The following is a 17,308-nucleotide window of genomic DNA, read 5'->3' as shown; positions in this document are numbered from 1 at the left end:
TTCGGGGTTGGGGCTTCGTCTTACACGTCGGGGGCCCGGCTGAGGGGCTGTGAGCAGCGGGTACTAAATTATCATGGCCACGTGTCAGCTGTGTAGACGGCAGCTTGGAGGGGGGGTGGCGGGGGTGGGGGCAAAGCAGCCCAGCTGTGCTGGGTGAGCACAAGGGCAGAGACAGACACACAGCTGTGAAGGGGGAGGGCAGAGCAGGCTGGAGGGAGGGGCCGACGTGAGGATGACTTTCAGGTTTCTGTCCAAACCTTTACCCACCAGATGCTTCCTATGCACTCAGTTTGCAGGCGAAAGAGACAAGAGAGTCCTCGGCTCTGGACTGGCACGAATGACCTTGACCCCACCCCTCCAGATTCTCCAGCACTCTCCATTCAAATCGGAGAAAAGTGGTGCCATAGCCCCGAAGCGAGTCTCAGCAGAGAGAGGTCCAGGTGCAGCCGTGATGGGGGTCTGGCAGGCCGGGTTAACCACAGGAACCCTGACCGGCCCTCCCAACAGCCAGTGGGGCAGGACGGCTCTCTGGACGAGGCCAGAGGCTCCTCAGGAAGCACCTTCCAGCAGGGGACAGGCTGGCGTCCTCGTCTAAGCCACCCCTCGTTTCCAAACAAAACCGAAAGCAGCGTGGTTCCCGTGACACGCACCTCATCCAGGGCCGTCTTCAGCTCTTCTGTGTAGTTTTTTATCACCTGCTCTGGCTCTGGCTTTGGAGGCCCTCCTAGAAGAGAGAAGAACATAAGTGGTGTCCCGAGGAGAACGAACTGGAGATGCTGGAACGAGAGAGAAAGGACGACAGGGAGCGGTCCAAGTTGCTGGGAGGGATGTTAGGGCGGCTCAGATGGGAAGGTTAGTGTGCAGGAGAGGAGAGACCTGGGCCAGGCGCAGAACGCTCCAGAGCTCTCCAGAGCTCCCACCCGCTGGGGGCCCGGCCCCAGGAGCCCTGGAGGAAATGGAAGAGGGGCAGAGACAGCAACTGGCCACAGCCCTCAGGAGCCACGACGGGGCCTCGGCCACGGCCCTGCACACCTTCACTCAGAAAACCTGTCCGAGGCTTCAGAGGACATGCGGAAGAGTCAAACAGCAGCTTCTAAAACAGACACTCTGGAGCACATTCTGGCCGTGTTATTTTACTCAGCTTTCATCATTCTTGTAAGAAAGTCTCGGTAAGAGAAGTAAGTTTTCTGAGTCAAGTGTGTAGTGCGTGCCTACCCCATGGGGGCATCTGCGCACACCAACTGCAGATGACGGCCACACGGCCACAGCAAACCACAGTCTTGGGCTTGTCCCTGGACTGTGGGGTGTCAGTGACGCGTCTCCTCGATTCCTAAGCTGCCCACAGTTCTGTCCCCGCCCCCTCCTCTCGAAACCTCCCACTCCTCTGTGTGCACCTGTGCAGGAAGCCCGGAGGGGAGGCCCTGCACCAAACAGGCCCCACCCCAAGGAGAAGAACCGCCCCCAGCTAGAGAGAGAATCAGCATGGCAGGGGTTCTCCAGGCAGAGGCAGCCGCAGAGTCACAGAGGGACAGCAAAGTGGAGCAGAGGGGAGGGACCAGGGAGACCAGCGCGGCCTGGGGAGAGTGATCCCGGCAGGGCTTGTCATCCTGTCTCAAGGTCAGGGGGAGCTCCTGGTCCTAGACCCTGAGACCAGAGGGGCTCTGGTGTGAACCCAAGCTCACGGCCATCAGCCTGTGGCTGCAAAGACTTACAAGCCTGAGCTCCCTCTAGACCAGAGAAGGCCAGGTGACAGTTATGAGGGGAGGAGAGGGGCGGGGACCTGGTGATGTCAGGTTGGATTCTGGCTCTTGGGCTGGGACCAAATCAGGTCACCTCTGAGTCTCGGTTCTCTCATCTAAAAAGCGGACCTAATACCAACCAAAGCCGTGACCACTGTAAAGGCATTAGCTGCTACGACCTGGAAAACAGCTAGAGGCAGAGGAAGACCACGCACCCCATACACACGCACACACACCCCCATACACACAGACTTCTAGGACCCTGACTCTGGTCACTGGGGAGAAAGCCAGGCAAAAGCACAATCCCCACCGGCACCGTGTGGCCATCCTGCTGGCTGGGACTCTATTCAGATTGAGGGGGGGAGGCCTTCTAGAAAAGCCTGGTCTAGAAGGCCACGTCGACTAGGGACAGGCCAGTCTCCAGCTGGACCCTGGGATCCCTCCGGTGAGGCCTGGTTGAGCACCTCTTCCTCTCCTGCCTGCCCGTGCCCAGGCAGCCTTTCAGAACTGGAGGTAACTCTCCAGGAGCCACTTTTCTCAAAGGGGGCCAGCCAGGTGACCGCCTACCCCACGAAAGGGACACCCGAGCCCAGGAAGGCCAGAGCGTCTGCTGAGAGCCTTGTTTTCCCTGGGCAAACCCGAATGCCTCAGGAAGCTGCCGCCCTCTGAGGCAGAGTAAGAAGGGGGGGCAGGGCAGGAGCGACTGCTAGGGGTGGGGTGGGGCTGGGCAGGGTTAGCCCCGCCCCTCCCTGGCCTCCCTCCTCCCCTGTTGGGCGGGGGTTAGACAGGCAGTGAACAGGATCAGAGCAACCTCCGTACTACTACTACTACTACTACGTGCCAGGCGCTTTCCGAGCGTATTTACTTCCTATTCCTCCCACAACCAACCTGCCATGTAGGAGGCGCTCCGCTCATGAACGGGATGCTTGTGTGAGCTCACAAAGCCCGTGAGCGCTGGACACCCAGGACTGGCGGAGCCAGAGCCATGCTCGCTCTCACACCATCCAGAAGGTCACCGGAGCGGTCACACTTCTCTGGCCCAACGATGCAAGCAGAGCCACCATCGGCTTTAGAAATGGCAGGTTTAGAACTTACTACCCACAGGCCCCTCCACTTGAGTTTTGTTAAAACTCACAGCACCTTCCAACGGTTCTGAAACCCCTTCCTCCCTGGCCGTCACACGGCCAGGGCAGTGGTCATCGGGGGACCCCTCTGAAGTAGCCCCACATGGGCTGGCCCTTCGAAGGAAGCGGCGGAGGGCCGTGGTGGTCAGAGAAGAGCGATCGGTGCAGAAGAGTCAGAGGCAGCAAGACTCGGAGGAGGCTTAGCAGAGGCCAGAGAGTATTTGTGAGCAGGAACTACCTTTCATGGACATTTTCCTCAATCTCTTAACTGAGCTGTGACTTTTAGAGGCCAGACAGGAGGCGGGAGGGCTGGCGGGCTGGGGTGCGCGGCTAAGACACACAGGGAGTCCAATGGCTGACATCAGAATACTCGTCATGCCTACACGGGGTGCGAGATCAGACATGCAGAGAGGGGAGAAACGTTAGAAGGAGTCGTTCAGCACGTGACCTCCACAAACCCCAGCTGTGTCTAGCTGGCACTGTCAACGGCCATCAGGACCTGCCGATCTCCCCGGGGAATCCGGCTGCTCGAGGCTGCCAGGGCCTACCGGGGCCGGCAGGGCTAAGCTCTGGGTCAGGAACCAGTGAAATGCCTGGCTGGTGGAAGCCCTGGCCCCAAGCTCCAAAGGGGTCTGTACAAGCAACCCATCAGCCCGTGCCTGGAGCATGCAGGGGGCGAGTCTGTTGCATCGGGAGGGCAGAGGGCAGAACGCCACCCCAGGAAGCCTCCTGAGCAGTTCTGGTGGGCGCCTCTCTGTGCCAGGCATGAGGAAGGAGAGCAGAGGGGTGACACAGAAGGGCGCAGCCAAGCTATGGAAACGCAGATGGGCTGGAGCTCACGGTCCTCCCTCTGTGCTCCCTCGGCCGCGCCCCCTCGGCTCCTGGTCACCTTGCCCCCACTGGGGCACTGCCTGTTTTGCACGCCGCACCTGGCCCGTCTAGGTGCCTTCAGTGCCATCGTTGGGGCGGGCAAGCGGGAATGCTGCCCTGGGCCTGCTCCCCCACCGAGGCGTCCCCATGGCCCCTGCGACCACTCCTCTGGAGCAGTTAAGGTCCCAGGCCGTGGCTTCCTTCTCTGGTCCCCTTTGCCCTGGGTGGGAGCACAGGGGCAGCCCACAGCGGGAGGGAGCCGCAGCAGGCAGCCGCGCCGAGTGGACTGTCCAATGCTGTCACTCCTTCCTGATGCCTGCAGGAGGGATGCCTCGCTCCTCAGCCTGGCGCTCCACAGGCATCCTAGCCGGACCCTCACCCGCGCTCCCCAGGGACCTGGAACACAGCACGTCCTCCTGCTGGAGTCCCCGTTCCTGCCACACTCTCAGCCACCCTGCTGTCCACAGCACCCTCTACCCAATCCTCCCCGTCCCTAGTCAGGCTCAAAAGCACCTCCTCCCCCAGGGAAGGGAGCGCTGGGCTTCCCCTCGGGCACCTCCCTTAGGGGGGCTTTCTAGGTGCTCAGAATCTGGCAAGGGGTCTGGGCACAGCGGACAAGCCAGGTGGACCTGCTGCCCACTCCAGAGGCGATCCAGAGCGGTGAGGAGAGATCTGGCCTCGGGATCCACTGGGCCCCACTGTGGCCTCCACCAGAGAACGAAGGCTCTCAATGGGGCAAGTGCGCCCAGTGAGGGACAGAAGCAGAGGCCGGCAGCCTGGGCAGCACAGGGTGCGTTGTGGTGGTCACCCCGCAGGAGGCACCAAAGTGCACGTCAGAAGACCGAGGCTGGCCACTGGGTGCCCGCTCATCAGGTAATTCGATGCCACCAGCATCCCAAGGTTGTTCTTGGGCTCAAATTGTGGGTTCCCTTGGAACTAAACATCAGGTGGGCCAAATGACAAGCAGGCACAGGGGGCAGATAGATGGAAAAAAAGAGAACAATTCCTTAGGAGAACTCTGGAGCTTTGTACTTGCCCCAACATGCACCAGTTCCCGCCCAACAAGCAGACCCCTCTTCACTGGCTGCCCCTCCCTGACTGCCCAGCTAAACCAGCCACGCCCCCTCCTACTCCGTCTCCTTCCCTCTGCTCCAAGAGGTGCCCGGTCCCGGCCTGCTGGGCAGCAGACATCCCTGAGGCCAGCACGTCAGCCCCGCAAGAGCCCAGCGTGAACAACGCTCCTGCCCTTTTCAACGCAGGACCTGCTCCTCCGAATTCAAGCCACAGACAGCGAAGTCTTAACTTAGACGCCCACAGACCAGCAGCCCATGCCCTGCAGGTCTGCCTTCTTGTGAAAAAGTGTGAAAATCACCCCAGAGCTAACACTTCACAAAAGCGGCGTCCAGTGGACAGGATTGGGCGGTGGGGAGGGAGGGGGGGGGGGACCAAGAGTGGCCATCACATCTTCCCCAATAGCAAGGGCTCAGGGACAGCCCCCTCAAATTCCCCAAATCACCGTAACAGCTCGGATAGCCATGGCTTTTCCTGCTCTCATTTTGATCTGCCGGCGCCCCTGGCAGGTCCTGCACATGGGCAGGTGTGCAGACACCCCCTTTCTGATGTCCAGCGTTGGCCTTTCGTCTAGTGACCAGGGCTCAGGTCCAAGCCTACCCTCCGCTGGCCCCGGCCTTACCAAGCTGGGCTCAAGGCCAGTACCACTCCCCACTGGCTGACCGGTCTTGGGCAGGTCTTGGTAGCGTAAAATGCAGACACTCCTCCTCCCTCGCAGGGTGGGAGCCTGGCCCCAGCCTCGGGGGCCCACTCCTCCCCACCCCCCTGAAGGAGAGGCCCTGGCCTGGCCGCAGGCAGCAAAGCCATCACCTGAGGCGCCTGGCTGACACGGAGGTGGATCCTCCACCAGCGAGAGGGGCGCGCAGCCCTTCAGCAGTACATCCGCGGGCTGGAGACCTACCTGCAGACCCCTGTGCCCAGGTGCTCACCTCAATGTGGCGAGCCTATTCCCAAATCCATAATCGAATCCGTAACTGCAGCCCAGCTGAGAGGTCTCTCCAGACCCTGCTTCTTGGGGGTGGGCGCAGGATCCCTGGTTCCCTGGTGCCCCACACAGCGGCCCCAGCTTCAGGTATGAGCCAGAGCCACGTGTTCAGGCGGGGCGGCGTCTGGCCACCGGCTCATCTACTCTTTCCTCACTGGGATCCAGTTCCTGAACCTTTGGGGTCTGTTTCCCTGACAAGTAAATGGAGATTAAAATACCTGCCTGCCTCCAGGATCGCTGTGAGAGCCCAGGCGGCAGGGGACACAGAGGATGTGGCCTGCAGAGGGTCCAGCCTCGAGAGCTCCTCAGCACCCAGACCACTTCTGAGCTGTGTGCAGAGGTGATCACGGCATTGGTATTAAAGCCTCAGGGACCGCAGAGCTGAATGGAGCTGGGCGCGGGGAGGTTGGGCCCATTCCCCCACAACCTCTCTCCAACAAAACCAGCACCACACACACGCGCACGCACACACACACACACACAGGCCTGAATCACCTGTGGCATCGGATGCCACGAGAAGACCTAAACTGGGCAGGGACTTTCTAGTCACCACATTTTAGCTCACTGTTCTCTCTGCCCCAGCAAAGGGCTGATGGCTGAGCAGGTGAGAGACTGAAAGCCTCCCCTCCTGGGGCTTTCCCGGCCCCACTCTCCTGTCTTCCCGCCTCTCTGACTGGTCCTTCCAAGTCCTTCAAGGGCTCCTCTTCCCGGCATCCCGCCAGGTCTCCGTAAGCTCACTCCGGGCGGGGCACAGGCCGCCCCACTCCACCCCACGCTGCTCTTCTGAACTGCTCGTCCAAACCTCCCTGGATCTGGGACAGCTCCGCCTGTCGACAGCCACAGCCATCGCCCCACCCATCGCCCCATCGCCTCACAGCAAAGAGCCCAGACTCTGAGGCCAAGAATGCCTGGGGCTGAATCCCAGCTCTGCCAAGGGCTGGCTGGCTGGCCCTGGGAGGTTTTCGGAGTTCTCTGAGCCTCAGTTTCCTTAAACGTAAAATGGGAATCAAAGTTCTTCCCCCACAGAGTTGCTATTGGGATGAAATGAGTTACCACACATGCAAAACCCCTAGTCCTTCCTCCTTAATTATGATGATTTATTATCTCTGTCGGCAGCTGAGGCCACACCAGGCCTCATTCTATTCCTTCCCTCTCATAAGCAGTCCAACCACCAAGTCAGAAGCCCTTACCTCCACCTACTGCCACGGCCCTAGTGAGTGGCTGGCCCGCCTGAGGCATGAAGTCCAGGTCCACAGGGTCTCCCTGCCTCTAGGCCTGGTCCCCTCCAATCCCCCCTGTGCTACCACAGTGACTCACCCAACACACAGTCTGGTTAGCTCACTCCTCTGCCTCCATCTTTAAGTGATGGAGGTTCACCAGACTCCTCAGTGTATCTTCATGTACGATTTTACATTTCCCATAAGTTAAAAAATAACTTTCAGTGGCTTCCTAATACCCGCAAGAGGAATTTTAAAAACAGTTTGGGGCTTCCCAGGTGGCACAGTGGTTAAGAATCTGCCTGCCAATGCAGGGGACATGGGTTCGAGCCCTGGCCCGGGAAGATCCCACCTGCCACAGAGCAACTAAGCCCGTGCACCACAACTACTGAGTCTGTGCTCCAGAGCCTGCGAGCCACAACTACTGAGCCCATGTGCCACAACTACTGAAGCCCACACATAGAGCCCGTGCTCCGCAACAAGAGAAGCCACCGCAGTGAGAAGCCCACGCACCGCAACGAAGAGTAGCCCCCGCTCACCACATCTAGAGAAAGCCGGCGCACGGCAACAAAGACCCAACGCAGCCAAAATAAATAAATTAATTAATACAACAGTTCAAAGGTGTAAGGTTAACAAAAGATCTAGTCAGAAACAAAAGCACTTACTCAAAATGTTAACTCCAGCCAAAATAGCTCTATGAGTTCCGCAGGGGGCCCCTTTAGGGAAATGCCTAAAGCATCTCGGGACAGAAAAGTAACTCCTGAACCATAATTCAAGGTGATGTGAAAACGTAAAAGGTGGGGAAAGGTCACAGCAGGGCACCCACCGTCATCAGGCATGACCCCCCCCGCCCGCCCCAACACCGAGACAAACGAACAGGCACCCAGGCTCACCCGCTGGGGGATACGCCATCACTGAAAAAAGGCACCGCCCCCCAAGGAGCCTCTCTGGGTTTCCATGAGAACACACAGGGTAACAAGACCCCTGCCCCCCAATCTCCTCCCCCTACCCCACGCATTCTCCTCTGCCCCCAAGTCCTGGCCCTGCCAGACACAGTCTGTTCTGGAACCTGGACCAGGGAGCAGCCTGCCTACCTGCGAGAGCTTGCTGGACCCTGCTGGGCTTCGGCATCTGCACGGGCACCGTGGCGGGGACGCTCCTGGGGCTGCTCGCTGGACCGCCGGGCAGGGAGGCACTTGGGGAGAAGAGAGGGCAGAGCTTAATGTGCGGAGCCGACTTAGCAGAAACAGAAGCCGGAGAAACACCGAGTGAGGAAGACACGGGTGCTGCCGAGGCCCCTTTGTGGTTTCACTTCCCGCAGCTGCCTCTGTGCAGTGAGGGCTTCTGGTGTTTTCTTTTTTTTTAAAGAAAAGATCCCGATGAAGAGTATCTGGAAGGAGGAACAAAGAGATCTGACGTTCACTACTCTCAGACCCAAACTAACCAAGAAAGAGAATCTGAATACTTAAGATATTAAGCCAGAGGCCGGCCCGCCATCCTTCCCCTGTGAAAATCAAGCGACAAAAGTCAAACTCCAAGTTGGGCCTTGGGGAGGGGAAGGAACGCTAGGCAGGGACGGGGCAGCGACACGAAAGAACACTGCTGGGGATGAGCCCCACCTTTTTACAAGGTATTGAGAATGAAGCTCTGGCTGTCAAGAAACGTTCTCCTGGACAATCAGAGACTCTGAAGACAAACCTAAAAGAATTATGAACTCACCAAAAGGAGGGCTGTGTGGTTCCCCGCAGAGCGGAAGTCCAGCAGAAACCACTCTGAGTGGTCCAGACCAATACCACCAGTAATAGGACCAACCAACATCAGGAACCCCAAGAGAAGATGCTCCGAGAAGGAAATAACACCCCTTTTGGGGTTCCTGCCAAAACGGCGTAACCTCTGTCCAATCATGAGAAAACGTCTGACGAACCCAAATTAAGGGCCATTTGACAAAAGTAACTCTTCCAAAGTGTCAAGGTTATGGAAGATGAAGAAAGACTGAGGAACTGTTTTACCCACAAGAGGAGGAACAGGTGGAGGAGGAGGAGGAGAAATGACAACTGGATGCAAAGTGGGATCGTGGGACAGAAAGAGAACAGCAGAGGAAAAACTGATGAAAAGTGGGAAAGTCTTTAGCTAACAGTCCTGCACCAGCGGTGAGCCTCTGGTTCTGACAGCCGCACCATGTTTACGAAAGAAGTTAACGCAAGAAGTCAAGGAAGGGGGATGGGGAAACTCTGTACTATTTCTGTGACTTTTCTGTAAATCCAAAATTAGTTCAAAATAAAGGGAATTATTTTTTCAATGAAGGTCTTGCTTCCCACAGTGACTAATTCCAGGTCTCTCACTTGGTTTTAAGCCGTTATATTTTTAAACGGTAATAAATCCATGCCATTATGGTTTCAGGGAGCCCTGCCCTGGGGACAGTTGGCGTAGATGGCCCGACATGCCTGCTACCTCCTCCCCCTCCCGGTGACTGCGTCCTCCAATCCAGCACTGCTCATGTTCAAGGTGATGCAGTGGGAAGGGTTATGAAACCCTTCCACGCAGTCCCTCCACTGGAGCTCCCCAAGGACAGGCCCTGGGCATGTTCCTCTCTGTTCCACTGGGCCCAGCCTGGATCCAGGAGCTGGGAAGGTGCTCAGGAAATGATGGACGCCTCCAGTCCGCTGTGCTACCCTTACAACGGTCGGCAAACCAGCAACCACCTGGTTACGGCAAATGCTTCTGGAAGCTGCCCAGATCCTTCCCTACTGCCGGCCTTGGGTCACGGGTCCCACTGGTGGACACAATAGGGAGCTGCTGGTTCTGATCCAAATCAGAAAATTTCACACTGGCTGGTACTGGTTTTCATTTCTGGACTATTCTCCCCAAACAGAATAACCTGTGCGGCCACGCTTCCTGCCACCCTTATCTACCCTCAGCCCCAAGAGGACAATGGAACTGGATCAGGGCGCTCTGATAATGCGGGGCGGGGGGGGGGGGGGGGCGGGGAGGGGCTAGGCGTGCAGGACACTAGGGCTAAGGTTTTAGCCCCGCTAAACTCTGTTTAATTTGAAGCCACGCCCCACCCCCTTCCTGAGCCTGTTTCTTCAATGCTCAAGTTCTAGAAGCGAAGAATTTGAGAAGATACAGCCCTTGGAGGCATCCTTCATCTCCCAGGCCAACCCGACAGGGAGCACTAAGCTTGAGCCCATAACCGGGAAGCTGGAAAGCCGAAGCCTGGCTCTGCCACTGCACTGGGCTACTCAGCGGGCTGGGCGTCACTGGCCCAGCGGGGGTCCGAGAAGCGGGATCCTCCCTTGCTGGGGAGAGGCACGTATCTGGGGGAGAAGGCCTAGGTTCTAGAGCAGAAAGCAGACAGGCGGTAAGGCTTCCAATGAGCAGTTCACCCTGGAACTGGGACCAGGAACCACGACTAAGTTCAATCTGCCTAGGGGTCTCACGATGTTGTCACTTCCCCCGTGACTTTCCCCAGCTCCTCCCCCATACATTTCTCTGCTGTGGTCAGAAGGGACAGAGCAGTAAAAGGATCCAGTGGGTCCCAAGATGGGGACTCTCAGGGGTGGACAGAACCTCAGAGGTCGCTGATCTCCCTGCACCGTCCTCTAAAGGGCTCAGACTGGCAGAATGGTCCCCGATGTGGGGGCACCATATGCCCATGAAGTGCCCTTCCGAGAGTTCCCTCCCACCTGCCTCACGCACCCCTCCCGCCTGCTGGGTTCCTGGCTCTACCTACTAGGCCCTCCCTGCCTTGCCTGTCTGGGACCATCTCCAGGAGCTTCCAAGTGGAGCTGGGAACACGAGACAGGAAGATTTCTAGTCTTCTCCAGACAGGACTGGACAGTCCCAAACAGGGGGCAGAGCGAGAAGGCCGGACAGTGAGGCACACAGAGCCTTCCTCCAGCTCCCCATGGGCTGCCACCCACCGGGGAACCTCTGAGCATGCGCAGAACAAGAAGCACACGGTGTGGAGCCTGGGACCCCCTTCCAGCCCCCGCAGCGATTAAAAGCTGGGTGCCTTGGTGCATGTCGAGTCCCCTTTCTGAGCTTTACTTTCTCTCCCTGTAAGATGCGAATAATTCCCAAAGACCCCCAGGGTGTCTGCGAGGCTCGATCTGCAGCACGATCCAAATGCCCACTGTTTCCCAGGTCTCAGCGGAGCAAGGCGGCTCCCGGAGAGCTGCAGGGCCCTCACCAAATCCTGAAAACCACAGCCCTATCAGAGCAAAAGGAAACTTCAGAAACTGACCCGCCCAATTCCGTAACCTTCAGAGAGGAAAAGAGAGACGCAGAAAGAGAACAGAGTGGAGCCGAGGGCCTACAGCGAGTCAGGGGCAAGGACCCACTGGAACCCAGGACCCCAATCCCACAAGTCTGAAGAGCCTGGCCGATACTGGGTGGGAGCGGGGTGCTTTCAGAGGCTGGTAGAACAGCAGCAGCAAGAACAGAGCTGACGAAAGCAAACTTTCTGCTTAGGGGTCTCACGATGAGAGCCGTTTTCCTAGGCCAGGTTAGTGCAGGGACAAAGCACCCCGAGGCCTAGCCACACCAAAGCTGCAATAGAGGGCTGGTCCTAATCACCACCCCGAGTCATCAGAATGCTAAACCAGCCGGCACACCCTCTATTAAAGAATGTGTGCATGACACATTTTGGAAAGTTTTCCATCCAACATCACTGAAACACAAGTTTTGGTGCTTAAAGGGATAAACTTCAGCTACTAGGAAATTTACTTAAACTCAGCGGCTCAGTGACAAATCATGTATCTTCTAGATGGATTACTGCCTACTCGGAAAGGCTCCTGGGGCACCAGGCAAATCAGTCAGCCAAGGTTTTACCCAGATTGAGCAAGAAGTGATTTGAAACTATGTGGGTTACAAAAAAAAAAAAAAACCCACATGGGTTCCACAAATTTTGATTTCACTCACTCACATGTCCTTCCCAGCAGCTACCAGTAAACACTTTCTCCTCCACACACGCGGTAACCTTCACCTGATGCTGCTGACATTCACTTGGCTTTGAGAACTATACCACAGCCGCTAGAAGACTAAGGTGCCAGGTGTTTTCAAATCCTTCCGGCCCTGCTGGGTTAAGAGGTCAGGGATTTATTAAATCCCCTCTGGCTCTACAACAGCCATTAGAGAAGGGTTAACTGCAGAGGACCACACTACAAATTAGACAGGAAAACACTGGCCCCTGCGAGTGAATGTCACCCCTCCCAGCTCTTGAGGAGCTGCAGGAGGTCCAGGTGAACACCCCCTTCAGGCGGCAGGCCCCCCTTTGAGGCTGTCTCACCTGCCAGAGCCTGCCGGCCCGGCTCCCTCCTGGTTTACAACGCAGGGCAGCAGGGTAAGCAACATGCACGACCCAGCAGCAAAGGTAAGGCCATCTGGCCCGGCAGCCTTCCATTCTGTAATTGGCCTGGACGGTACTGGCAGGACCCACCTCAGCAGCCTCTTGGGCCCTCAGGCTGGGGAGGGGAGACCCCAGAGAATTATCAGGGGAGACTGATGGGCGCCCCATACCAGAAGAAAGCAACAAAGCCCATGAAGTCGCCTGGCTCAATCCCAGAATCCCAGCTCTAGAACCATCTAGAAACTTGCTGCAGTGAATTTGTAAGAACATAAGCCCCAGGAGGCTAGGCAAAGCCGACCTAGTCATAAAAGCAGCTCCAGCCTTGCTGATAACCCTTCTGGGCTGGCAAACGTGACATGTTTTTCTCTAAAACAGACTGACTCACATACTGGAAGGGGCCTCACAGAGCACTGGGAGGGACTGGGTTGGCACGGAGCCCAGCTTGCTTATGTCTCTGTGCAAGCCCACAGAGAAGGCCCAGGCCATACCTCCCTGTGCTCCCAATTCCCAGAGAGATCTCAGATCCACGTGCCCCAACTCCTGAAGGACACACAGGAAGACACCCGGACCCAGGGGGCCCATCCCCTCCTCTGTGTACTGGCGGCTTCTGCACGCACCCCTTAGGACGCCCTCTGCCTTCCTCTCACTCTGCCTTTCAGGCAGCTTCAAGAACTCCACGTGGGGAGTTCCCTGGTGGCCTAGTGGTCAGGATTTAGAGCTTTCACTGTGGAGGCCTGGGTTTGATCCCTGGTCGGGGAACCATCCCACATGCCACACGGCGTGGCCAAAATACAAAAAAATAATAATTAAAAAAAAATTAAAAAAAAACCCCAAAAAACTCCACATGCCCCACAAGGGGCCTGGGTTTGATCCCAGCTCTGCCACTTCCTGGCTGTGCTGCCAACCTTGTCAGCCTCAATGTTTTCCCCTGTAAGCTGGGGACACCCCCTACCATATGGCCATTGGGAGGATTCACGAAATCACCCACACAGCCTGCTGAACAGGGCCCGGCTATAACACGTGCTTGGTGAGTGACAGCTGTCACTGTCTTATCGAAGCTGGAAGGGTCCTCTGAAACTTAACTAGAAAAAATACTAGAGGCCTGAGAAGCTGCCAAGGAGGTCTCGGCCACACGGGGACGCTTCGGCCCTCCCCGTGGTCAGGGGGGCCGGTGGGTGGGCTTGGGTGAGTGAGGTGGCACCAAGATGCCGACTCCCAGGGAAACAGGGCGGCCACAGGCCCACACATCCAGTCACCACCCGCCCAGGTCACCCTCTCTCAGAAATCAGCCCCCCTCCCGGCTAACACTCTGAGTACTCAAAATGTTCTCCAGGCCCCAGATCCTCAATAATAATCAATGACGAGGCCCCTGGTCAGTGACAGGTCTCTGAGCATGCCAGATGCATCCACCACTGGCCACTCAGGGGTTTCCCCACTTTAAAGTGCCACCTGGTCTGGACGGGGCCCATTTCATCACCTTTCTCAGGGTGCCCTATGAGGCATGGACTGTACCAGCACAGCAGCTGCCCTATGTCACCTGCTGCCACCCCCAACACGCTCAGCAGTTTGCTCTCTCCTCAACCAACTTTTAAGCACCAAAACTGGGCTCACAGCCTTCCCTGGATGAGACCGTGGGCTTAGGGAGAGGGCTGAACCTTCCATGTCTGACTTCAGGGCCGGGCACACAGACGGAGTCAGAGAAATGTCCTCAGGTACCCAGCCCCAGCTACGTGGCACACAGGCACAGCCAAAAAAATCTTTAACTGCTCAGAGAGCCCGATTCTCCTGAGTCAATGAAAGGATCACTGGTTTTAACCCATGTGGCAACTACCAGCACTCAAGTGCCAGAAGTCACGTAGGCTCCCCGGGACACAAGGCTGTGGACAGCGTGGCACCTCGGCACCACGTGACACATGCAAAGGAGATGACGTAGCAGGGACAGCCGAGGAGGCAGGTGCCGCGTCTGCAGGCATTTGGGGGGAGTCTTCCCAGCTAAAGAAGAGCAGAAACCCAAGCCCACTGACAAGGCATGCGGGTGGACAAAACGACCGTCCGCGTAACACAAGATACCTGGCTGCGCCGGCAGCGGACGGTCCTGGGGGCTGGTGCTGAGGTCCCAGGTGGGAGAGGCTGGAGCGGTAGAGGGGCTGGTTCCCCAGGGAGGGCAGCGCCCCAGCCCAGAGGTTGGCGGTGCTCAGCCTGGGCGCAGACCTGGCCCCAGAGAGTGAGGGTTTGTTGTACGGAGCAAAGGCCTGGTGGGCCCCCAAAACAACGGCGGTCCTGTGGGGTGGCTGGGGGACTGGGTAGGCGGGAAGGCTGGTCATGGAGTGGCGGTAGCGGCCTGACACGGGGCCGGCTGCACCGCCGCCGAGGCACTGATGGCAAGAGCAGGCCACTCCCGTGTGGCCCGGTGGAGCGATGACAGTGGTCACTGGGTACGGGGGCCCTGCCTGGCGCCGCACGCTCCGGCAGAAGCTGGAAGTCTTGTTGGTCTGCGTGTGGGTGGCGTAGTTGACGGTGTAGTTGTACCCCAGGGGAGCCAAGTCCATGAGCTGGTTGCCCCTGGCCACCTGCTGCTCCAGGTAGTCGCAGACGCTGGCTTCATACGCCGTCCAGGAGCCGTCGTCACTCAGCCACTCCCAGACGATGCCCAGGCCCGGGGCCGAGTGCTGGGGAAATAGGTGCCTCCGCACTGCCCGCATGGTGCCTGTTTTAAAAGGAGCGTTGCACATATAAAGTTCATCTGCTAGCCACTCACCACCTCCCAAAAAAAGGGAGTTTAAAAATTCTTTTTTTCCTACAACCAAAATAAAACATGATCACGGTGTATATATGGGTCATGTTGCTGTCTGACCTAAAGGCTGACATTGATTATTCTCTCCAAATTTGGGGTGAAGGGTAGAGAGCTCTCTCTATGCAAAGAAACTGTGGATCAAAGGGATCAAGTGGCAGACAGGGACCAGCGCTTCTCAGCAGGAGTGAGGGATGCTGGACGCTTAGGTCAAAGACCAGCTGTGGCTCAAAATATTCCTAAGGATGAAACCTATGTAGCCTGACTTAAAAAACTGAAAACAAAATGTCTGAAGAAAATTAAATCATCCATAATCCAACCACCAAGAGGAAAGCACACGACGTATATTGTATATTGTAACATATTCCTTCCGGTCTGGTCTCCTAGGCATGTACATTTAGGTGTAGCTGACAATCATACTGAAAAATTTTCCTGTTTTCATGTATTATGCCATAAGTATTTCTTATGTCTCTAAAACTTTGTAAAACTCTTTATTAACTGTTACACAGTTCTCTTACATGGATGTACATAGATTCCCTTGGACTTCCCAGGTAGCAACTATTAGGAAACACCTGTGGTTGGCTTATATTAATAAACCAAACCTGACGATTCAGGAGAGAAAGAAAAAAATCAATTTGGGCCATGCTTCCAACAGTACTTTTCAAAAGGTGATCACTGCGATTACCTTCTACCTGGTCTCCCGACCTCAGCAGCCAGTGGGATGCTCTTAACCCCCAAATCAGATTACGTCACTCCTCTGCCCAAATCTTCCCAGGGTTCCTCCTTTCAGAAGAAAAGTCGAAGCCCCTCAAGGGATGGAAAAGCCCTGCACGACCTGCCCCTCCCTCCTGACCTGTCCCCAGCCCTTCCTGGTGACCAGGCCACCTAAGCTCAAACTTCAAAACAACCTCTCGGGCTTCCCTGGTGGCGCAGTGGTTGAGAATCTGCCTGCCAATGCAGGGGACATGGGTTTGAGCCCTGGTCTGGGAAGATCCCACATGCCGCGGAGCAACTAGGCCCGTGAGCCACAATTACTGAGCCTGCGCGTCTGGAGCCTGTGCTCCGCAACAAGAGAGGCCGCGACAGTGAGAGGCCCGCGCACCGTGATGAAGAGCGGCCCCCACTTGCCACAATTAGAGAAAGCCCTCGCACAGAAACGAAGACCCAACACAGCCATAAATATAGATAAATAAATAAATAAAGAACAGCAAATTTAAAAAAAAAAAAAAGAATAACTTTAAAAAACAAACAAAAAAAAACCTCTCCCTGCGCTTTACACATCCATTTCCTGATAAACACTCATTGCTTCCTAACTCATACACAGTTCACGAATCATTTATCTTGTGCGCTGCCTTTCTCAGTGACTGCGAACATCATGAAGGCAGGGACTTTCATCTGCATCCACTGCCTGGAAGCCTGAGTCCTCACACCCTTGAGGAGGCTGCTACAGGGATTAGAGCAGGAGTCTTCAGGCTCGGCACTAGTGACATTCTGGGCTAATAATTCTTTGATGTGGGGCTGTCCTGTACATTGTAGGATGTTTAGCAGCGTCCCTGGCCTCTACCCACTAGATGCTGGTAGCACCCCGCCCCATAGTCCTGACCATCAAAAATGTCTCCAAACGTTGCCCCCAGCTGAGAACCACTGATTTACAGGGATAGTGCACAGCTCTGGGAAGAAGTTGGTGGCCCCCTTCTCAGTAATACTGAGCAAAAGACACACATACACACACACACACACACACACACACACACACACACACGAAAGAAACATGAGTGCACAGGAGAGTGAAGTAACTTGCCCATGCGACACAGCTATCATACAGGAGCTGGAACCCATCACCAGGCCCTCTTAACTAGCAATGGTGTGCCACCCCCATGCCGGCTGGCCTGCTTGCCTGCCTGCTGCCAGCGAGACCCTCGAACCTCTGCGGGCGGAAGCAGGCATTTCTGGTTTGGGAGACAAGGGGGAAAGGGGCTGGAACGGCCTCTGCACTGTGTTCCCAAGGCACCCTGTACCACTAAGGAACATCTCACACTGCTATCACTCCCAGCACCCGCCTTCTGACTGTGTGCATTTCAGGGGCAGGATAACGCTGAGAGTCAATTCTGTGACCCCCAACACCTAGCACGACGCCCAGCCCGAAACAGGCACTTGGACA

At 56.5% G+C, this 17,308-nt stretch overlaps 1 protein-coding gene across 5 annotated transcripts in view; it reads right to left on the bottom strand.

Annotated features, from left to right (window-relative positions):
• DTX2 (deltex E3 ubiquitin ligase 2) overlaps positions 1 to 17,308 on the bottom strand; it is a 34,037-nt gene that overhangs the window by 4,001 nt on the left and 12,728 nt on the right. For 4 of the 5 annotated variants that reach the window (XM_082360586.1, XM_082360589.1, XM_082360588.1 and 1 more), the window contains 4 exons: positions 14,427 to 15,063; positions 8,101 to 8,201; positions 3,102 to 3,242; positions 651 to 724 (listed from right to left, as the gene is read on the bottom strand). In XM_082360586.1, the coding sequence (XP_082216712.1) occupies positions 651 to 724; positions 3,102 to 3,242; positions 8,101 to 8,201; positions 14,427 to 15,063 (953 nt within the window). The remainder of the gene's footprint in view (positions 1 to 650; positions 725 to 3,101; positions 3,243 to 8,100; positions 8,202 to 14,426; positions 15,064 to 17,308) is intronic. The other variant, XM_082360587.1, reaches the window with a different exon arrangement.

This window comes from Balaenoptera borealis, assembly GCF_965194805.1.
Source record: "Balaenoptera borealis genome assembly, chromosome: 16".
NCBI classification, from domain to species: domain Eukaryota; kingdom Metazoa; phylum Chordata; class Mammalia; order Artiodactyla; family Balaenopteridae; genus Balaenoptera; species Balaenoptera borealis.
The sequence above is the reverse complement of the archived record's forward strand: the minus strand, read 5'-3'. Positions and strand labels throughout refer to the sequence as shown.